Source organism: Pseudophryne corroboree, chromosome 1, assembly GCF_028390025.1.
Source record: "Pseudophryne corroboree isolate aPseCor3 chromosome 1, aPseCor3.hap2, whole genome shotgun sequence".
NCBI lineage: Eukaryota > Metazoa > Chordata > Amphibia > Anura > Myobatrachidae > Pseudophryne > Pseudophryne corroboree.
In genome coordinates, this window is record NC_086444.1 from 21,554,014 (window position 1) to 21,577,685 (window position 23,672).

The following is a 23,672-nucleotide window of genomic DNA, read 5'->3' on the forward strand; positions in this document are numbered from 1 at the left end:
GCTTCTCAAGCGGACTCGGGGACGGTGGGCGGTCGTCTCAAAAATTACAGCGCGCAGTGGGCTCACTCGCAGGTAGATCCCTGGATCCTGCAGATAATATCTCAGGGGTACAGGTTGGAATTAGAGACAGATCCACCTCGCCGTTTCCTGAAGTCTGCTTTACCAACGTCCCCCTCCGAAAGGGAGACGGTTTTGGAAGCCATTCACAAGCTGTACTCTCAGCAGGTGATAGTCAAGGTACCTTCTTCTACAACAAGGGAAGGGGTATTATTCCACTCTATTTGTGGTACCGAAGCCGGATGGCTCGGTAAGGCCTATTCTAAATCTGAAGTCCTTGAACCTGTACATAAAGAAGTTCAAGTTCAAGATGGAGTCACTCAGAGCAGTGATAGCGAACCTGGAAGAAGGGGACTTTATGGTATCCTTGGACATCAAGGATGCGTATCTCCACGTTCCAATTTACCCCTCACACCAGGGGTACCTCAGGTTCGTTGTACAAAACTGTCACTATCAGTTTCAGACGCTGCCGTTTGGTTTGTCCACGGCACCTCGGGTCTTTACAAAGGTAATGGCCGAGATGATGATTCTTCTTCGAAGAAAAGGCGTATTAATTATCCCATACTTGGACGATCTCCTAATAAGGGCAAGGTCCAGAGAACAGCTAGAGATGGGATTAGCACTATCTCAAGAGGTGCTAAAGCAGCACGGATGGATTCTGAATATTCCAAAATCCCAATTAATGCCGACAACTCGTCTGCTGTTCCTAGGGATGATTCTGGACACGGTTCAGAAAAAGGTTTTTCTTCCCGAGGAAAAAGCCAAGGAGTTATCCGAGCTTGTCAGGAACCTCCTAAAACCAGGAAAGGTGTCTGTACATCAATGCACAAGAGTCCTGGGAAAAATGGTGGCTTCTTACGAAGCAATTCCATTCGGCAGATTCCATGCAAGAATTTTCCAAAGGGATCTGTTGGACAAATGGTCAGGGTCGCATCTTCAGATGCACCTGCGGATAACCCTGTCTCCAAGGACAAGGGTATCTCTTCTGTGGTGGTTGCAGAGGGCTCATCTATTGGAGGGCCGCAGATTCGGCATACAGGATTGGATCCTGGTGACCACGGACGCCAGCCTGAGAGGCTGGGGAGCAGTCACACAAGGAAGAAACTTCCAGGGAGTGTGGTCGAGCCTGGAAAAGTCTCTTCACATAAACATTCTGGAACTAAGAGCAATCTACAATGCTCTAAGCCAGGCGGAACCTCTGCTTCAAGGAAGACCGGTGTTGATCCAGTCGGACAACATCACGGCAGTCGCCCATGTAAACAGACAGGGCGGCACAAGAAGCAGGAGTGCAATGGCAGAAGCTGCCAGGATCCTTCGCTGGGCGGAGAATCACGTGATAGCACTGTCAGCAGTGTTCATCCCGGGCGTGGACAACTGGGAAGCAGACTTCCTCAGCAGACACGATCTTCACCCGGGAGAGTGGGGACTTCATCCAGAAGTTTTCCACATGCTAATAAACCGTTGGGAAAGACCAATGGTGGACATGATGGCGTCTCGCCTCAACAAAAAACTGGACAGGTATTGCGCCAGGTCAAGAGATCCGCAGGCAATAGCTGTGGACGCGCTGGTAACACCTTGGGTGTACCAGTCGGTGTATGTGTTTCCTCCTCTGCCTCTCATACCAAAGGTATTGAGAATCATACGGCAAAGCGGAGTAAGAACGATACTAGTGGCTCCGGATTGGCCAAGAAGGTCTTGGTACCCGGAACTTCAAGAGATGGTCACGGACGATCCGTGGCCTCTACCTCTGAGAAGGGACCTGCTTCAACAGGGTCCCTGCCTCTTTCAAGACTTACCGCGGCTGCGTTTGACGGCATGGCGGTTGAACGCCAGATCCTAAAAGGAAAAGGCATTCCAGAAGAAGTCATTCCTACCTTGATTAAGGCAAGAAAGGAAGTCACCGCGAAGCATTATCACCGCATTTGGCGGAAATATGTTGCGTGGTGCGAGGATCGGAGTGCTCCGACGGAGGAATTTCAACTGGGTCGTTTCCTACATTTCCTGCAATCAGGATTGTCTATGGGTCTCAAATTGGGATCTATTAAGGTTCAAATTTCGGCCCTGTCAATATTCTTCCAAAAAGAATTGGCCTCAGTCCCTGAGGTCCAGACTTTTGTCAAAGGAGTACTGCATATACAGCCTCCTGTGGTGCCTCCGGTGGCACCGTGGGATCTAAATGTAGTTTTAGATTTCCTCAAATCCCATTGGTTTGAACCACTAAAAAATGTGGATTTGAAATATCTCACATGGAAAGTGACTATGTTACTGGCCCTGGCTTCCGCCAGGAGAGTATCTGAACTGGCGGCTTTATCTTATAAAAGCCCTTATTTAATTTTCCATTCGGATAGGGCAGAGCTGCGGACGCGTCCGCATTTTCTCCCTAAGGTGGTATCAGCGTTTCACCTGAACCAGCCTATTGTAGTGCCTGCGGCTACAAGCGACTTGGAGGACTCCAAGTTGTTGGACGTTGTCAGAGCTTTAAAAATATACATTTCAAGGACGGCTGGAGTCAGAAAATCTGACTCGCTGTTTATACTGTATGCACCCAACAAGTTGGGTGCGCCTGCTTCTAAGCAGTCGATTGCTCGTTGGATTTGTAACACAATTCAACTTGCACATTCTGTGGCAGGCCTGCCACAGCCTAAATCTGTTAAGGCCCATTCCACAAGGAAGGTGGGCTCATCTTGGGCGGCTGCCCGAGGGGTCTCGGCATTACAACTCAGCCGAGCAGCTACGTGGTCAGGGGAGAACACGTTTGTAAAATTCTACAAATTTGATACCCTGGCAAAAGAGGACCTGGAGTTCTCTCATTCGGTGCTGCAGCGTCATCCGCACTCTCCCGCCCGTTTGGGAGCTTTGGTATAATCCCCATGGTCCTTTCAGGAACCCCAGCATCCACTAGGACGATAGAGAAAATAAGAATTTACTTACCGATAATTCTATTTCTCTGAGTCCGTAGTGGATGCTGGGCGCCCATCCCAAGTGCGGATTATCTGCAATACTTGTACATAGTTATTGTTAACTAATTCGGGTTATTGTTTAGGGAGCCATCTTTCAGAGGCTCCTCTGTTATCATACTGTTAACTGGGTTTAGATCACAAGTTGTACGGTGTGATTGGTGTGGCTGGTATGAGTCTTACCCGGGATTCAAAATCCTCCCTTATTGTGTACGCTCGTCCGGGCACAGTACCTAACTGGAGTCTGGAGGAGGGTCATAGGGGGAGGAGCCAGTGCACACCACCTGATCTGGAAAAGCTTTACTTTTTGTGCCCTGTCTCCTGCGGAGCCGCTATTCCCCATGGTCCTTTCAGGAACCCCAGCATCCACTACGGACTCCGAGAAATAGAATTATCGGTAAGTAAATTCTTATTATCCTATATCCTACTGACAGCTGATACTACAGGCTGCACCCCCTCCATGTTATATCTGTACATCTACCTATATATCCTATATCCTACTGACAGCTGATACTACAGGCTGCACACCCTCCATGTTATCTATATCTGTACATCTATCTATATATCGTATATCCTACTGACAGCTGATACTACAGGCTGCACACCCTCCATGTTATCTATATCTGTACATCTATCTATATATCCTATATCCTACTGACAGCTGATACTACAGGCTGCACACCCTCCATGTTATCTATATCTGTACATCTATCTATATATCCTATATCCTACTGACAGCTGATACTACAGACTGCACACCCTCCATGTTATCTATATCTGTACATCTACCTATATATCCTATATCCTACTGACAGCTGATACTACAGGCTGCACACCCTCCATGTTATCTATATCTGTACATCTACCTATATATCCTATATCCTACTGACAGCTGATACTACAGGCTGCACACCCTCCATGTTATCTATATCTGTACATCTATCTATATATCCTATATCCTACTGACAGCTGATACTACAGGCTGCACACCCTCCATGTTATCCATATCTGTACATCTACCTATATATCCTATATCCTACTGACAGCTGATACTACAGGCTGCACACCCTCCATGTTATCTATATCTACATCTACCTATATATCCTATATCCTACTGACAGCTGATACTACAGGCTGCACACCCTCCATGTTATCTATATCTACATCTACCTATATATCCTATATCCTACTGACAGGCTAATACTACAGGCTGCACACTCTCCATGTTATCTATCTATCTATCTATCTATCTATCTATCTATCTATCTATCTATCTATCTATCTATCTATCTATCTATCTTTATCATATTTCTCTTTGCAGTTATCTCCTATCTCTCTCAGTACATGTATCTATTTATGACACACACAAAAACAGAATCAGCGTTATTGGCCAGGTATATTTGCGTATACTAGGAATTTGTCTTTGGTTTGCTATACAACAGTCAAGTAGGTAACAGATGGGGGGGGGGGGGAATTAAAGTCATACATATAGGAATACCGTAGGTCACAGGTTCTCAAACTCGGTCCTCAGGACCCCACGCAGGGCATGTTTTCCAGGTTTCCTCACAGAATTACAAGTGAAATAATTAGCCCCACCTGGGGACCTTTTAAAATGGGTTGGTGAGTATTGAATTCACCTGTGCACCTGCTGGGATAACCTGCAAAACATGCACTGTGTGGGGTCCTGAGGACCGAGTTTGAGAACTTATGCCGTAGGGACACAGGGGCAGATTTATTAAGCCTCGTGAAGTGATAAAGTGGAAGATGATAAAGCACCAGCCAATCAGCTCCTAACTGACATGTTCCAGGCTGGTTTGAAAAATGACAGTTAGGAGCTGATTGTCTGGTACTTTATCTCCATCCGCTTTATCACTTCACCAGGCTTAATAAATCTGCCCCACAGTGAGTTACATGTACTAGTGTCTAATCAGTTAATGGGGCAGAGGTAATAAGCCAGTAGGAGGCATAAAGAAATGATAAGCCAGTGATAAGTGCAAGGTGATAACGCACCAGCCTATCCGCTCCAAAATGTAAATTGACAGTTATGAGCTGATTGGCTGGTGCATTATCACCTTGCACTTATCATTGCTTTATGCCTTCTCCAGGCTTAATACATCTGTCCCAATGTTCAGGAGTTCAGCAGGCGAACCGCTTGGGGAATTAAACTTTTGAGGCTTCTGGTGGACCTGGCAGGGCCCTGTAACGCCTGCCTGAAGGAAGCAAGTTAAACATGCTGTGGTCGGGTGTAGCTGGTCCTTCACTATCTTCGTTGCCCGCCGAGGCTTTGAAGCCTTCCCTCCCCTCATTCCGTGCAGTCGAAGCAGGCCTGGAGCTTCACCTTAGCCTCGTTGGTCCATTTCTTAACAGTACTGACGTCAGGCCGGCCGATCAGACATCCACTTCGACGTCCACGACGTCTGCATCCCTGCCACACAGGACAGCGAGGGCTGCAAGGGTTGCCGATCTGCCCGCCGACGGGACCGAACGTGGGGTAAGCACCGCGGGAGCGCTCCAACTTAGGAGGGTTTCCGTGCTGTATTTGTTCCCCGGTGGGGTAGACAAGGGCAGGGGAAAACAAGGGGAAACTGGTATTTTGGCTGAGCTGCATAGCTCCGAGGCAGCCATCTGCGGCGCCATCTTGGATTGTAATCACTATAATCGTTATTGCTGAAACCTATTGCTGCTCTTTAATCCAATGGGTATATTTTGCATGTGTCTCTCTCTAGACATGAGCTACCTGCTCAGGTGTGCCCGGAACAGACGGAGCCTTGAAGATAAGCTGGTTCCCGGGTGAGAGATGGAGGTGGACTGTGAATCTGCAGTCCCTGAGGATGGCAGCTGCCTGGCTTGGTGGATACAGGATAATAACGCCATTGTTAGGATATGGCAGGTAAGTGATCTGTATAGTATGGAGCAGATGAGTGTGGTGGTGACGTATATACTTTATTACGAACACGTTACTGCGATGACTTTATACACTCAGGTGATTTACATAGATGAAACCTACATCACTTATTAACCCTTTATACCAGTCGTTCCCAAACGCGGTTCTCAGTCCGGATTTCATGGTCATCCATGCCCGAGCAAAGATGGCTTCATTAGTACCTCGGTCAATTTTTATTTACACTCAGGCATGGATATCCCTAAAACCTGGACTGTTGGGCTGCCTTGGGGACCGCGTTTGGGTACCACTGCTTTATACGCCGAGCACAGCTGTATTCACCCCGCTGCATTGTGCTGATTTCTGAGTACTTTATACCGAGTCACTGACTATGGGATTCATTTAAAGATGGACACAAGCGCCCAATGTTTTACTTATGCGCATGCTTCCAAGAAGTTCTGGACATGCGTCCCGAGGGTCATTCGCCGGTGGACACAGATTGGAACTGGATGGAGGTCCATGCAGTTCCAATAGGCGCTCCTGGGCGGCGAGAGGGGGTGTGGCTGGAGTCAGTGGGTGTGTTGGGGCGTGTCAGTGACTGCGTCATCTGACTTCTCGGTCACCGACAGCCACACACTCCCATAGGGTTGGCCCAAAGTCCTATGGTGCGGCCAGCGTTTGCTCAGTGGTGCACCTTTGTGCGGATTAGGGATGCAGCCGGTGGGTGTCTCTTTAGACGGCCCATCAGCTGCAGCTTTAGCATCATTTCGCAGTAGTGTCTGCGTCCGCCTCTAAATCAGGCATTAGGTCTTTTAGATAGCGAATTAAGGGGCTTATTTATCAACGAGCGATAAAACTTGTTGTGACTGATGAAACTCGTTGCGTATGATAAATGATGCTCCAGCCAATCAGCTCCTGTCGTGTGTTTAAAAAAAATGACAATTGGGAGCTGATTGGCTGGACCGACATTTATCATACGCAACAAGTTTTATCACTCGTTGATAACTGGGCCCCTAAGTATTAGACACACACTTAAGGGCCCTACACACTGGGCGATTTTAACAACCAATGACATTATCGTTGGTCGATGTTTCACCAACGCTGGTTGCATACACAATGGACGATATGTATGGCGATTGGACGATATGACAGTCACATTACATCTATATCGTCCAAATTGGCTTGCATGTATGAGGATAGACCAAAGATGAACAACTGCGTGGACGAGCATCGTTGGTACATCCACACTGGTCGATATGAACGATTTTTCTCTTGCGTCCTAGAGGATGGTGGGGTCCACATTAGTACCATGGGGTATAGACGGGTCCACTAGGGGCCACTGGCGCTTTAAGAGTTTGAGAGTGTGGGCTGGCTCCTCCCTCTATGCCTCTCCTACCAGATTCCGTTTAGAAAATGTGCCCGGTGGAGCCGGTCACAGCTAGGGGAGCTCCAGAGTTTTATTATTTCTGTTAGAGCTTAGGCACAGGGAGGCTGCTGGCAACAGCCTCCCTGCAGCGAGGGACTAAGGGGGGGAGCAGTGTCCGCCCTGCGGGGTCTGAGCCACTATCTCCTGAGGGGATCGAACATTTGCCGCCACAGGGGACCGCTCACCCAAGCAGCATGCCGCCAACCCCTTACAGAGCCAGAAGATTCCGGTGGCGAGTGAGTCACCGGCCCCCCTGGCAAGCAGGGAGCCGGTGTGAAGATGGCGGCAACTGGGTATGGAGCGCAGTACTAACTGCGCTCCGGGGCTCAGCGGTACATAGTGCGGCGCTGTGAGGGGCGCCCTGAGCCAGCGCCTACACCCTACACTGACCTCTAAAGCCCGTCAGCATCCCAGGATCGCTGCCAGCATGAATCCTCAGGTCAGTATAATCTTCAGAAGAGCGGGAAGCAGCGCCATGAAAGGGGGCGGAGATTCTCCTCAGAGCGGACCCAGCAGCGTTCAGCGCCATTTTCCTGCCTGCAGAAGCGCTGACAGGGAGAGCTGTCCCTCCAAGTCAACTTACCGGGGGGTTGTAAAAGGGAGGGGAGGCTGTGTCAAGTCTGTGTAGTCTATTAAGGTACACAGACAGCGCTGGTAGCGTCATTAGTCCTACATTAAAAAGCGCTGTGTGTGGTTTGGCTCCAATCTCTGTGGCATTCTATCTCACATAGCCATGTCTGGGGACTCTGTGTCATATGCTGCAGAAGATGTTTCCTTTCAGCAGGGATTCATTCCATGTACACAGGATTGTAACGCTTTGTCTCAGTAGCTAATACTGAGACTGAAACTCGGGTGTTGAAGAAGTCTATGGCAGATTGGTCAGGCTCTGTCCCTATTCTTGCAAACCCCCTAGCATGTTCCCACAGAAACGTGCACTTGCCCAAATTATGCAAGATGACACGGATACCGATTCTGATACTGCAGACGGTGCTGAGGGGGGCGGCATTCCTTGCTAAGGGGGTGCAGCTCATGATTGAGGCCATTAGAGATGTGTCAAACATTGATGACACCACACCTGAGCAGGTTGAAGAGGCTTATTTTACTGACAATAAGAAAGCCTCGCTAACCTTCCCTGCGTCTAAAGAATGAAACGCTATATTTGAAAAATCCTGGGAAAACCCGGAGAAAAAATTCCAGATCCCAAAAAGGTTCTGGTTGCTTTTCCCTTCCCTGAGGAATATAGGAAAAAATGGGAAAACCCACCTATAGTGGACGCATCTGTCTCAGGACTGTCTAAAAAGGTGGTTTTTCCTTTCCCTGGATCTACCGCATTAAAAGAACCGGCTGATCATAAAATTGTCACTACGCTCAGATCCATTTACACTGCTTGACGAGTGGCCTTAAGGGCCACTATTGCCTGTGCATGGATTTCTAAAGCCATAGTAAAGTGGCCAGGCACATTACTTGAGGATTTAGATACAATGGATAGAAGTGACATTGAATTGTTTTACGTAACATGCAGGATTCTGCGGGGTTCATTGTGAAATCCATGAAGGACCTGGGTACGCTGACTGCACGGATATCTTCCAGCCTCCTACTACTTTCTTTAGAGGTGGTCGGGAAAAATCCAAAAAGCCTGCACCCGCAGGCTCCCAGGACCAGAGACCTGCTTCTGGTTCCTCAAAATCCTCAGCATGACGGTGTACCTCACAGCCTGTAAGACGGGCTGGTGGGTGCGAGATTCGGACATTTCAGACACATCTGGGTGTTGTCCGGCCTGGATCCCTGGGTACAGGATATTGTGTCCCAGGTGTACAGACTGGAGTTTCAAGATCTCCCGCCTCACCGATTCTTCAAATCAGGCTTGCCAGCTTTGCTGACAGACAAGGCTATCCTACAGGAAGCCATCCTCAAATTTTAAAAGTCACAGGTCATTGTCCCAGTTCCACCTCATATGCAAAACAAGGGTTATTATTCAAACCTTTTCGTGGTACCGAAACCTGATGGTTCGGTCAGACCAATTTTGAACTGGAAATCGTTGAACCCTTACCTGAGGGTGTTCAAATTCAAATTGAAGCTACTCAGAGCAGTGATTTCAGGTCTGCAGGAGGGAGAGTTTCTAGTATCTCTGGATATCAAGGATGCGTTCCACATTCCGATTTGACCACCTCACCACAGATTTGCACTGTTAGACAGTCGCTATCAATTCCAGGCACTGCCATTCGGCATCTCCACAGCACCGAAGGTGTTCACCGAGGTGATGGCAGAGATGATGGTTCTCCTCCGCAGACAGGGGGTGAACATAATCCCATATTTGGACGATCTGCTGATAAAGGCATCATCCAGGGAGAAGCTGTTGCGATCCATTGTACTCGCGACTCATCTGCTCAGGGAACACGGTTGGATCCTGAATCTTCCAAAATCACATTTGGAGCCCAACAGGAGGTTGTCTTTTCTGGGAATGATCCTCGACACGGAAGTGCAGAGGGTGTTTCTCACAGAGGAGAAAGAGTTGGTGATACAAACAATGGTCTAGGATGTCCTGAAGCCAGCCCGGGTTTCGGTTCATCAGTGCATTTGCCTTCTGGGGAAGATGGTGGCCTCTTACGAGGCTCTACAGTACGGAAGGTTTCATGCTCGACCCTTCTAACTGGATCTCCTGGACGAGTGGTCAGGATCTCATCTGCACATGCACCAGAGAATACGTCTGTCGCCGAAAGCCAGGATTTCACTCCTCTGGTGGCTACAACTACCTCACCTTCTGGAGGGCCGCAGGTTCGGAATTCAGGACTGGGTCCTTCTAACCATGGATGCAAGTCTCCGAGGCTGGGGCGCAGTCACTCAGGGGGAAACCTTCCAAGGACGGTGGTCACGCCTGGAATCCAGCCTTCCAATAAAAATTCTGGAACTAAGGGTCGTCTGCAACGGTCTTTTTCGAGCGGCCCATCTTCTGCAAGATCGAGCCATTCAAGTGCAGTCGGACAATGTAACGACGGTGGCTTACATAAACCGACAGGGCAGAACGAAGAGCAGAGCTGCAATGTCAGAGGTGACAAGAATCATCCTCTGAGCAGAAAAACATGCATTGGCGCTGTCCGCAATCTTCATTCCGGTAGTAGATAACTGGGAAGCAGACTTCCTCAGCAGACACGATCTCCATCCAGGAAAGTGGGGACTCCATCTGGAGGTGTTCGCGGAGATAACAGATCTTTGGGGTGTACCTCAAATAGACATGATGGCCTCTCATCTCAACAAGAAGCTTCGGCGGTATTGTTTCAGGTCGAGGGACCCGCAAGCAGTGGCGGTGGACGCCCCAGTGACTCCGTGGGTGTTTCAGTCGGTGTATGTGTTTCCTCCACTTCCACTCATTCCAAGAGTTCTAAAACTCATAGGACGGGATGTACTAAAGGAAAAATGCGGTAACTCCCCCCCCCCCTCCCCCCGAAAACGGGGGTTTTAACGCATTTTCAAATGTACTAAGACCCTACCGCCACGTTTTTGGCGTCCAGAGTATCGCCATCTCTGGATGGCGATACCCTATAGAAGCCTATGGGTTTCTTATCGCCGCAGATGCCGATCCCCCTCCCTCCCGGCATACCTTCCTCCAGGGTGCCCTGGTACGGGAAGGTAATCTCCTCTTCCCCCTAGCAACGCAGCTGGAGGTCCTTCCGGCTGCAGGGGGGAGGAGGAGGCACCGGGGGCAGCCTGCTGCTGCTTCCCGGCGTCTAGGCAGTGTGAGGTTCCCGGGGAGGTAACGGAGACCCCCCGCAGACCACCTCACAGGTATTGCGGGGGGCCTCCGTCATCGCATTGCAATATTGATCACATATGTTAGTACATATGCGATCAACATCACTGCGATAAACGGCAAGGGGCGGCGATGTATCTTAATACATCCCGCCCATAAGGAGAACAAAAGTTCAGGCAATCCTCATTGCTTCGGACTGGCCAAGAAGGGCTTGGTACGCGGATCTTCTGGATCTACTACTGGAAGAGCCGAGGCCTCTTCCTCTTCGGGAGGACCTGCTGCAGCAGGGGCCGTTCGCTTATCAAGATTTACCGCGGCTACGGCATGGAGGTTGAACGCCAGATATTTGCTCGGAAGGGCATTCCGAACAAAAGTAATTCCTACCCTGATACAGGCTAGGAAAGGAGTTACGTCTAAACATTAACATTGTATTTGGAAAAAATATGTATCTTGGTTTGAGTCCAAGAAGTTTCCTACGGTGGAGTTTCATCTTGGACGGTTTCTCCTCTTCCTGCAAGCAGGTGTGGATAGGGGCCTAAGGTTGGGATCAGTAAAGGTCCAGATTTCAGCCCTATCCATTTTCTACCAGGAACAATGGGCTTCCCTCCCTGAGGTTCAGACTTTTCTGAAATGGGTTCTGCACATCCAGCCTCCCTTTGTGCCCTGGGATCTTAATGTGGTGTTCCAGTTCCTCCAATCGGATCGCTTTGAGCCTCTACCGGAGGTTGAGGTTAAGTTTTTCACGTGGAAGGCTGTCACTTTGTTGGCCTTAGCTTCTGCTAGACATGTGTCGGAGTTGGGGGCTTTGTCTTGTAAGAAGCCCTACTTGTGTCGGCATTTCATATAAATCAACCTATTGTGGTGCCAGTTGCTATTGACTCCTCAACTTCATCAAAGTCCTTGGATGTTGTAAAGGCTCTGAAAATCTATGTGAAGAGGACTACTCGTCACAGAATATCGGACTCTCTGTTTGTCCTGTATGATCCCAAGAAACTTGGGTGTCCTGCTCTAAGCAGATGATCTCTCGCTGGTTCAGGTTCACTATCCAGCATACGTATTCTACGGCAGGATTGCTGTGTCCTACGTCTGTTAAGGCCCACTCTACTCGTAAGGTGGGTTCTTCATGGGCGGCTGCCCGGGGTGTCTCGGCTTTACAGCTTTGCAGAGCTGCTACTTGGTCTGGGTTGAACAAGTTTGCTAAGTCCTACAAGTTCGATACTTTGGCCTCTGAGGACCTGAAGTTTGGTCGGTCAGTTCTGCAGGAGCCTCCGCGCTCTACTTCCCATTCTGGGAGCTTTGGTACATTCCCATGGTACTAATGTGGACCCCAGCATCCTCTAGGACGTAAGATAAAATAGGATTTTAATTACCTACCGGTAAATCCTTTTCTCGTAGTCCGTAGAGGATGCTGGGAAGCCTGCCCAGCGCTTCGTGATCCTGCAGTGGTTACTTAGTTCAGTACTGTCTAGTTCTTGGTAAGTACTGTTTCGTTACTTGGTAAGTAATATTGCTCAGCCGTTGCTGATGTTTTAAGCTGGTTAGATTGGTTTGCCCCTTGTGTGAGCTGGTATGAATCTCGCCACTATCTGTGTATAATCCTTCTCTCGAAGTTGTCCGTCTCCTCGGGCATAGTTTCTAGACTCAGTCTGGTAGAGGGGGCATAGAGGGAGGAGCCAGCCTTCACTCTCAAACTCCTAAAGTGCCCGTGGCTCCTAGTGGACCCATCTATACCCCATGGTACTAATGTGGACCCCAGCATCCTCTACAGACTACGAGAAAAGGATTTACCGGTTGGTAATTAAAATCCTATTTCTCTGACAACCTTGTGGATGCTGGGACTCCGTCAGGACCATGGGGGAATAGCGGCTCCGCAGGAGACTGGGCACAAAAGTAAAAGCTTTAGTACTACCTGGTGTGCACTGGCTCCTCCCTCTATGACCCTCCTCCAAGCCTCAGTTAGATTTTTGTGCCCGAACGAGAAGGGTGCACACTAGGGGCTCTCCTGAGCTGCTTAGTGAAAAGTTTAGTGTTAGGTTTTTTATTTTCAGTGAGACCTGCTGGCAACAGGCTCACTGCATCGAGGGACTAAGGGGAGAAGAAGCGAACTCACCTGCGTGCAGAGTGGATTGGGCTTCTTAGGCTACTGGACACCATTAGCTCCAGAGGGACCGATCACAGGCCCAGCCATGGAGCTCGGTCCCAGAGCCGCGCCGCCGGCCCCCTTACAGAGCCAGAAGACAGAAGAGGTCCGGAAAATCGGCGGCAGAAGACGTCCTGTCTTCCACAAGCACTGCAGCTGTGCGCCATTGCTCTCAGCACACTTCACACTCCGGTCACTGAGGGTGCAGGGCGCTGGGGGGGGGCGCCCTGAGACGCAATAGAAACACCTTGGCTGGCAAAAAAATGCATCACATATAGCTCCTGGGCTATATGGATGAATTTTAACCCCTGCCAGTTTTCCACAAAAAGCGGGAGAAAGGCCGCCGAGAAGGGGGCGGAGCCTATCTCCTCAGCACACAAGCGCCATTTTCCCTCACAGCTCCGCTGGAAGGACGTCTCCCTGACTCTCCCCTGCAGTCCTGCACTACAGAAACAGGGTAAAACAAGAGAGGGGGGGCACTAATTGGCAAATAAACAATACAGCAGCTATATAAGGGAGAAACACTTATATAAGGTTGTCCCTATATATTTATATATAGCGCTCTGGTGTGTGCTGGCAAACTCTCCCTCTGTCTCCCCAAAGGGCTAGTGGGGTCCTGTCCTCTGTCAGAGCATTCCCTGTGTGTGTGCTGTGTGTCGGTACGTTTGTGTCGACATGTATGAGGAGGAAAATGATGTGGAGGCGGAGCAATTGCCGGTAATAGTGATGTCACCCCCTAGGGAGTCGACACCTGACTGGATGGTTTTATGGAAGGAATTACGTGATAGCGTCAGCACTTTACAAAAGACAGTTGACGACATGAGACAGCCGGCAAATCAGCTAGTGCCTGTCCAGGCGTCTCAAAAACCGTCAGGGGCTCTAAAGCGCCCGTTACCTCAGATGGTCGACACAGACCCAGACACGGATACTGACTCCAGTGTCGACGGTGAGGAGACAAACGTGTCTTCCAGTAGGGCCACACGTTACATGATCACGGCAATGAAGGAGGTTTTGAACATTTCTGATACTACAAGTACCACAAAAAAGGGTATTATGTGGGGTGTGAAAAAACTACCAGTAGTTTTTCCTGAATCAGATGAATTAAATGAGGTGTGTGATGAAGCGTGGGTTTCCCCCGATAAAAAAACTGATAATTTCTAAAAAAATTATTGGCATTATACCCTTTCCCGCCAGAGGTTAGGGCGCGTTGGGAAACACCCCCTAGGGTAGATAAAGCGCTCACACGCTTATCAAAACAAGTGGCGTTACCGTCTCCTGATACGGCCGCCCTTAAGGAACCAGGTGATAGAAAACTGGAGAATATCCTAAAAAGTATATACACACATACTGGTGTTATACTGCGACCAGCAATCGCCTCAGCCTGGATGTGCAGCGCTGGGGTGGCTTGGTCGGATTCCCTGACTGAAAATATTGATACCCTGGATAGGGACAGTATATTATTGACTATAGAGCATTTAAAAGATGCATTTCTATATATGCGAGTTGCACAGAGGGATATTTGCACTCTGGCATCAAGAGTGAGTGCGCTGTCCATTTCCGCCAGAAGAGGGTTATGGACGCGACAGTGGTCAGGTGATGCGGATTCTAAACGGCATATGGAAGTATTGCCTTATAAAGGGGAGGAGTTATTTGGGGTCGGTCTATCGGACCTGGTGGCCACGGCAACGGCTGGGAAATCCACCTTTTTACCCCAGGTCGCCTCTCAGCAGGAAAAGACGCCGTCTTTTCAGGCTCAGTCCTTTCGTCCCCATAAGGGCAAGCGGGCAAAAGGCTCCTCATTTCTGCCCCGGGGCAGAGGAAGGGGAAAAAGACTGCATCAGGCAGCCTCTTCCCAGGAACAGAAGCCCTCCCCCGCTTCTGCCAAGTCTTCAGCATGACGCTGGGGCCTTACAAGCGGACTCAGGCACGGTGGGGGGCCGTCTCAAGAATTTCAGCGCGCAGTGGGCTCACTCGCAAGTGGACCCCTGGATCCTTCAGGTAGTATCTCAGGGGTACAAATTGGAGTTCGAGACGTCTCCCCCTCGCCGGTTCCTGAAGTCTGCTTTACCAACGTCTCCCTCCGACAGGGAGGCAGTATTGGAAGCCATTCACAAGCTGTATTCCCAGCAGGTGATAATCAAGGTACCCCTCCTGCAACAGGGAAAGGGGTATTATTCCACGCTGTTTGTGGTACCGAAGCCGGACGGCTCGGTGAGACCTATTTTAAATCTGAAATCCTTGAACACTTACATACAAAGGTTCAAATTCAAGATGGAGTCACTCAGAGCAGTGATAGCGAACCTGGAAGAAGGGGCTATATGGTGTCTCTGGACATCAAGGATGCTTACCTCCATGTCCCAATTTGCCCTTCTCACCAAGGGTACCTCAGGTTTGTGGTACAGAACTGTCATTATCAGTTTCAGACGCTGCCGTTTGGATTGTCCACGGCACCCCGGGTCTTTACCAAGGTAATGGCCGAAATGATGATACTTCTTCGAAGAAAAGACGTCTTAATTATCCCTTACTTGGACGATCTCCTGATAAGGGCAAGGTCCAGGGAACAGTTAGTAGTCGGAGTAGCACTATCTCAAGTGTCTAAATATCCCAAAATCGCAGCTGATTCCGACGACACGTCTGCTGTTCCTAGGGATGATTCTGGACACAGTCCAGAAAAAGGTTTTTCTCCCGGAGGAGAAAGCCAGGGAGTTATCCGAGCTAGTCAGGAACCTCCTAAAACCAGGCCAAGTGTCAGTGCATCAATGCACAAGGGTCCTGGGGAAAATGGTGGCTTCTTACGAAGCGATTCCATTCGGCAGATTCCACGCAAGAACTTTTCAGTGGGATCTGCTGGACAAATGGTCCGGATCGCATCTTCAGATGCATCAGCGGATAACCCTGTCTCCAAGGACAAGGGTGTCTCTCCTGTGGTGGTTACAGAGTGCTCATCTTCTAGAGGGCCGCAGATTCGGCATTCAGGACTGGGTCCTGGTGACCACGGATGCCAGCCTGAGAGGCTGGGGAGCAGTCACACAGGGAAGAAATTTCCAGGGCTTGTGGTCAAGCATGGAAACGTCACTTCACATAAATATTCTGGAACTAAGGGCCATTTACAATGCCCTAAGTCAAGCAAGGCCTCTGCTTCAGGGTCAGCCGGTGTTGATCCAGTCGGACAACATTACGGCAGTCGCCCACGTAAACAGACAGGGCGGCACAAGAAGCAGGAGGGCGATGGCAGAAGCTGCAAGGATTCTTCGCTGGGCGGAAAATCATGTGATAGCACTGTCAGCAGTGTTCATTCCCGGAGTGGACAACTGGGAAGCAGACTTTCTCAGCAGACACGATCTCCACCCGGGAGAGTGGGGACTTCATCCAGAAGTCTTCCACTTGATTGTAAACCGTTGGGAAAAACCAAAGGTGGACATGATGGCGTCCCGCCTCAACAAAAAACTAGAAAGGTATTGCGCCAGGTCAAGGGACCCTCAAGCAATAGCGGTGGACGCTCTGGTAACACCGTGGGTGTACCAGTCAGTGTATGTGTTCCCTCCTCTGCCTCTCATACCCAAAGTACTGAGAATTATAAGACGGAGAGGAGTAAGAACTATACTCGTGGCTCCGGATTGGCCAAGAAGGACTTGGTACCCGGAACTTCAAGAGATGCTCACGGAGGATCCGTGGCCTCTACCTCTAAGAAGGGACCTGCTCCAGCAAGGACCCTGTCTGTTCCAAGACTTACCGCGGCTGCGTTTGACGGCATGGCGGTTGAACGCCGGATCCTGAAGGAAAAAGGCATTCCGGAGGAAGTCATCCCTACCCTGATCAAAGCCAGGAAGGATGTAACCGCACAACATTATCACCGGATTTGGCGATAATATGTTGCGTGGTGCGAGGCCAGGAAGGCCCCGACAGAGGAATTTCAACTAGGTCGTTTTCTGCATTTCCTGCAAACAGGACTGTCCATGGGCCTAAAATTAGGGTACATTAAGGTTCAAATTTCGGCCTTGTCGATTTTCTTCCAAAAAGAATTGGCTTCAGTTCCTGAAGTCCAGACGTTTGTCAAGGGGGTACTGCATATACAGCCTCCCTTTGTGCCTCCAGTGGCACCCTGGGATCTCAATGTGGTTTTGGGATTCCTAAAATCACATTGGTTTGAACCACTTGCCACAGTGGACTTAAAATATCTCACATGGAAAGTGGTAATGCTGTTGGCCCTGGCTTCAGCCAGGCGCGTATCAGAATTGGCGGCTTTATCCTATAAAAGCCCTTACCTGATATTTCATTCGGATAGGGCGGAATTGAGGACTTGTCCTCAATTTCTTCCTAAGGTGGTTTCAGCTTTTTACCTGAACCAGCCTATTGTGGTACCTGCGGCTACTAGGGACTTGGAGGACTCCAAGTTGCTGGATGTAGTCAGGGCCCTGAAAATATATGTTTCCAGGACGGCTGGAGTCAGGAAATCTGACTCGCTGTTTATCCTGTATGCACCCAACAAGCTGGGTGCTCCTGCTTCTAAGCAGACTATTGCTCGTTGGATTTGTAGTACAATTCAGCTTGCACATTCTGTGGCAGGCATGCCACAGCCAAAATCTGTAAAAGCCCATTCCACAAGGAAGGTGGGCTCATCTTGGGCGGCTGCCCGAGGGGTCTCGGCTTTACAACTTTGCCGAGCAGCTACTTGGTCAGGAGCAAATACGTTTGCAAAATTCTACAAATTTGATACCCTGGCTGAGGAGGACCTGGAGTTCTCTCATTCGGTGCTGCAGAGTCATCCGCACTCTCCCGCCCGTTTGGGAGTTTTGGTATAATCCCCATGGTCCTGACGGAGTCCCAGCATCCACAAGGACGTCAGAGAAAATAAGAATTTACTTACCGATAATTCTATTTCTCGTAGTCCGTAGTGGATGCTGGGCGCCCATCCCAAGTGCGGATTGTCTGCAATACTTGTACATAGTTATTGTTGCCAAAATTCGGGTTTTGTTGTAGTGAGCCATCTTTTCTGGAGGCTCCTCATGTTATCATGCTGTTAACTGGGTTCAGATCACAAGTTGTACGGTGTGATTGGTGTGGCTGGTATGAGTCTTACCCGGGATTCAAAAATCCTTCCTTATTGTGTACGCTCGTCCGGGCACAGTATCCTAACTGAGGCTTGGAGGAGGGTCATAGGGGGAGGAGCCAGTGCACACCAGGTAGTACTAAAGCTTTTACTTTTGTGCCCAGTCTCCTGCGGAGCCGCTATTCCCCCATGGTCCTGACGGAGTTCCCAGCATCCACTACGGACTATGAGAAATAGAATTATCGGTAAGTAAATTCTTATTTTTTTTCCCAGGACACAGACCCCACCAGCGATTCCAATACAGTAAAGCAGAGGATACAGCAGTGTTATTCCGATTTCTGCCACCTGCTCAGGAAAATACAAGGTACTAGTGTGACCAACGTATGGGATGTTTGTGTGGAGTCAGAGTTCCTATCATTTCATTTCATTCTTGCACCAAGATAGTTAATGGTTTCATTTGTATAAAGTGAGAAATAACTCCTGACACAGATGTCCTGCGGTGACATCTGGAGATACAGGGAATGTTCAGCTCCTCCATATAATTAGCAGGTCTGGGATAAAGGAGATGCAGTCGCCTGTGGTGTAACAGAATGCGGGGCTCCAGGTTTGCAGTGACCACATTGTATATACTGTACAAGGAACAGGGCTGTACTCCTTGTCGGGTCATTTACTTTTCCAGGCCTTTTAGGCTAATGGGGGTGGGGGGGTCAATTCCAGCACCCCATAGTAGTGCGGGGGAAACCTGCAATGTCGTCACTACTGTACATGGCCGATAAGTGCGCAGCAGCAGCAGCACATTGTGTTCAGTATACTACCCGTCATAGGGGTATATTCAATTGATGTCGGATCCGACATCTCAGTATTCAATGTTGGATTTGGCCGTTCCCGACAATGCCAATCCGACTTTTTTTAAAGTCGTATTGACATTGCCGGAAACGGGGCTAAAACCTGTCGGATTTGGCAGCGCTTCTGACAAAACACGTAGATCCGCAGCTATTCCGCCCAATCCACGTGTTTTCCGACAAGTCGGAATTGCCAACTTGTTGGAAAAAAGCAGTGGGATTGAATAGGTTGGAATAGTTTCCGACCTAAAAAAGTCGGGAACTGCCGTCTTTCCGACAAGACGGCAGTTTCCGACTACAATTGAATACACCCAATAGCGGTAATCGGGAGAACTGGAGGGGTGCGATTTGTTTTGCACATTGTTGGAAGTCTGCATAAACTGCGGTTTACTTTCCTCATCAGAGCCAGACACCTGGCACCAGTTATTCCGATATCAATGTGAGACTCGCTGGGTACGAATGAAGGGTGTTATTTCAGGTAGAGTTAGGGACGGGATTAATAGGTCACTAAATAGCAACACATCGAAAACTGCGTCTATCAGTTGCATTCGTCATAAACGTTGCAGATTGCACAAAGCAGTTCACTCACGTCAGGCAGCTTTACTAATTACACTCTTATTTTTTTTTAATCATTGGAAGGGATGAGATTATTGCTGTCCTGCTATGGGGGAGAGGTTGTAGCTGATTTTCTAACTTGCCTTTTATACTCTGATTGCAGGTTTACCCCCTACTGTGCCCACCGTGCCTCTGGAGCTGACCGTCCTGTATAACACTGTAATAATGCAGATCAATATAACTGGAGGGTTCCTTGCTGAACACAAAGGACAGCTGGAGGTGGCCCTGAGCAGAGGTGAGGGTGTTGTGTCGGGTAATTCTGGGTCACTTGTGTATTCCTGGTACCCGTGGCACTGCACGCCCCCACTCACTGACTGCAGCATCAGCTGGCATCTTTACCATGCCCCCTACCTCACTCCCCCCCCCCCCCCTCACCCCATATACCACCCTACCTGCGCTGTGCTATTTACCAGACTTGCGCCTTCCCGCACCCCTTATCACTGGTCATACATTTTTCTCCTCCATCCACTAAAGGGACACTGGAGCGCAGTTACAATGGGGAAATAGTAGGCAGTAACTGGGAGCTGGCACTTTAAAACTCTAACACTGTGGCTAGCTCCTCCCTTACTATGTCCCCCCTCCAAGCCAGTCTTTGTTTTGTGCCCAAGGGAGCTGGTCACTCTTGGTTTTTCTCTTAAGAATTTTTTTCTTTCTTTCTTTCTTTCTTCACAGACTGGCAGCTCTGCCACTGCCAATCTGCACCACGGGAGCCCGGCTGTAAGAGACACTGAGCTCTCCGGAGCTGGCCGGACACCGCTGCGTGCAGTGCGTGTCGGGGCCGCTCTATCAGCAGAAGATTACGGCAGCGGTAAGTATATGCGGCCGGACACCGCTGCGTGCGGCGCGTGTCGGGGCCACTCCACCAAGAACAGCAGCAGCGGTGAGTAGAAGCTGTACTTTAGCTGAGCTGCAGTTATATTGAAAGCTTATACAGCCTAGTCAGCAGGCAGCTTTCATAGATTTAATTTATTCATGCTCCGGCTCCCCGCTCTCAGCTTTGGTCTCCGGCGGGCGCGGCTCACTTCCCCCGCTCCCCCCACACACAGATCCCCCGCTCAGCGCAGCTCACAGAGCCGGCACGGGGATACTTAGAGGCGCTTTGCCGTTTTGAATGTGGCGCCATTACGGGGGGGGGGGGCAGCTTAGTCCCGCCCTGCTCTGCCGGGCTCAGCATGCGCTGGCGGCCATTTTACAAGGCTGCAGCATGGAAAGGAGACGCTCGGAGGCTTCGTTTGCCCTACTTCAGGCACATCACCTCCGGTCACTGTGAGACCGTTTCAGTGGGAAGATAGAGAGGCGGCCCGGTTCCGACAGCTTGTCCCGATACCGGAGCCAGAACCAGCATGGGCTGTTTCCCTGGCTAAATCAGTTGAAGGGCTCTCTAGGGCTGTAATCCCTTCCCAAGCCCCGTCCTTTAGTCCCCCCCCCCCCCCCCCCCCCAGGCTTCTAAAAAGAGATTGCTAGCCTCTGTGTTGCTGGAATCTGACGATGATATGCCTCAGTTAGATGAGGCGGTGGTAGATATACAGTATACTGATGACGATCAGGTGTATGAGGACTCTGAACCAGTAGCTCAGGGTATTGAGGCTCTTATTACCGCTATTCGCTCAGTATTGCAGGTGGAGGAGACGGGGCAGAACGCCCTTCAAGGTTTGGCACCAACCAATGCTTGCCGGTGACCTTTCCAGTTTCGAAGGAGCTAGATGCGCTCATAACGGCAGCCTGGAAACATCCAGACGCGAAGTTTCAGGTATCAAGGAAAATTTTGTCTTCCTATCCTTTTCCCACAGATAGCAGGAAGCGTTATGAGACCTCTCCGATTGTGGATCCTTCAGTGTCTCATCTGTCCAAGAAGACGATTCTGCCGGTTCCTGGAGCGACTTCTCTGAAGGAAGCGTCAGATAGGAAGTTGGAATCCACCTTGAAGACTATTTACTCGGCGGCGGGGGTATTACATCGCCTGGCGCAGGTAGGTTGTTGGGTCAACAAGGCAAAAGAAGCTTGGGTGGAGCAATTGTCCTCTGGAATTCGTGATAATTTGCCGGCAGATCAACTGATACAGTTGGCGGAACACATCCGTGAATCTGCCCTTTATCTTTGCGAGGCTTCCAAGGACATCTGTATTCTCGGAGCTAGGATTTCCGCTTTAGCAATTTCGGCTTACAGAGCTCTCTGGCTGCGGCAGTGGCTGGCGGATACGGAGTCCAAAAGGGCAGCAGAAGCATTGCCCTTTACGGGAGAGGTCCTGTTTGGTAAGGGTCTGGATGCCTGGATTTCTCAGGCCACTGAAGGTAAGTTGACTTATCTTCCTTCTGCTGCTCCAGCTCCTCGCAGGCCATATAGGGGTCCCTCCTTTCGATCCTTTCGTGCCCCTTCCAGGTTTCGAGGCCAGGCCAGGGGAGGAGCTTCTGCCTCCTGTGGCCATAGAGGCAGAGGTTCCACAGCCTCAACCCAGTCAGAGGTTAAGTCCTCCACCGTTACCACCGCATGACGGGCTTTCCTTCCACCTGGGAGACCACAGGGTGGGAGCTCGTCTGTGGGACTTCAGGGAGGTCTGGGTACAGTCCTGTCCAGATGCTTGGGTCAGGGTTCTCATCATTTGCGGTTACAAGCTTGATTTTCAAGGCCGACCGCCCAGCGTTTTTTTGCCACGGGTTTACCAGTTTCCGACAACAGGAGAGTTGCCTTGCAGGCAGCGGTCCAAAAGCTTCTATCCGCAAAGGTACTCATCCCTGTTCCCTCTCATCATCGGAAACAGGGCTATTACTCAAGCCTGTTTCTCGTACCGAAGCCGGACGGCTCGGTCAGGCCAATCCTGAACTTGAAGGATCTCAATCCGTATTTGAGGGTATTCAAGTTCAAGATGGAGTCCCTCCAGTCTGTTATTGCGGGGTTGGAGCAAAACAAGTTTCTGGCGTCCTTAGACATTAAGGATGAATACTTACATGTTCCCATTTGGCCTCCTCATCAGGCTTTTATCCGGTTTGCGATACAGGACGCTCATTTCCAGTTCCAGGCACTTCCGTTCTGTCTCTCTTCTGCTCCCAGAGTGTTCACAAAGGTCATGGCGGTCATGATGGCCTTACTTCGGAAGCAGGGTGTGACGATTGTCCCCTATCTGGACGATCTGCTAATAAAGGCACGCTCGGCAGACTTGTTACTTCAGAATATCCGGATAACCCAGGACCTTCTGATTCGGCACGGATGGATCCTGAACTTCCCGAAGTCTCACTTATGCCCCTCACAACGGTTGCTGTTTTTGGGGATGATTCTCGACACGGTCCGTCAGAGGGTTTTCCTTCCTCAGGACAAGATCCTGTCTCTGCAGACGCTGGTAAGTTCGGTACTTCGACACCGTCGGGTGGCAGTGTATCTGTGCATTCGCCTTCTGGGAAAGATGGTAGCGGCGTTCGAAGCTCTTCTGTACGGTCGCTTCCACTCTCGGCCATTCCAGCTGTGTCTTTTACATCAGTGGTCGGGATCTCATCTGTTCCTTCATCAGCGGGTGACGCTATCTCCAAAGGCAAGGTCGTCACTTCTCTGGTGGCTCCAGTCGGCGCATCTGTTGGAAGGAAGGTGGTTCGACGTTTGGGATTGGAGACTCCTCACCACGGACGCAAGTCTGCGAGGCTGGGGGGCAGTGACCCTCGAACATCGGTTTCAGGGGCGCTGGTCGATTCACGAATCCGCTCTCCCCATAAACATTCTCGAACTACGGGCGGTATACAACGCCCTACTTCAGGCACATCACCTTTTGTGCGGTCGAGCGGTCAGAGTTCAGTCCGACAACGCCACGACGGTAGCGTACATCAACCGTCAGGGCGGCACTCGCAGCCGTGCGGCGATGAGGGAGGTCACCAACATCCTTCTCTGGGCGGAGAAGTATGCTCTGTCCTTCTCGGCGATATTTATTCCAGGAGTGGACAATTGGGAAGCCGATTACCTCAGCCAACAGG

General features: G+C 50.1%; 1 protein-coding gene across 1 annotated transcript in view; it reads left to right on the forward strand.

The window, feature by feature from the left end:
* Positions 1 to 23,672, forward strand: part of FANCG (FA complementation group G) — a 165,518-nt gene that overhangs the window by 53,530 nt on the left and 88,316 nt on the right. Inside the window, exons 2-4 of the mRNA XM_063957553.1 lie at positions 5,741 to 5,904; positions 18,533 to 18,623; positions 19,820 to 19,951. Coding sequence (XP_063813623.1) covers positions 5,812 to 5,904; positions 18,533 to 18,623; positions 19,820 to 19,951 — 316 coding nt within the window. The 5' untranslated portion in view covers positions 5,741 to 5,811. The remainder of the gene's footprint in view (positions 1 to 5,740; positions 5,905 to 18,532; positions 18,624 to 19,819; positions 19,952 to 23,672) is intronic.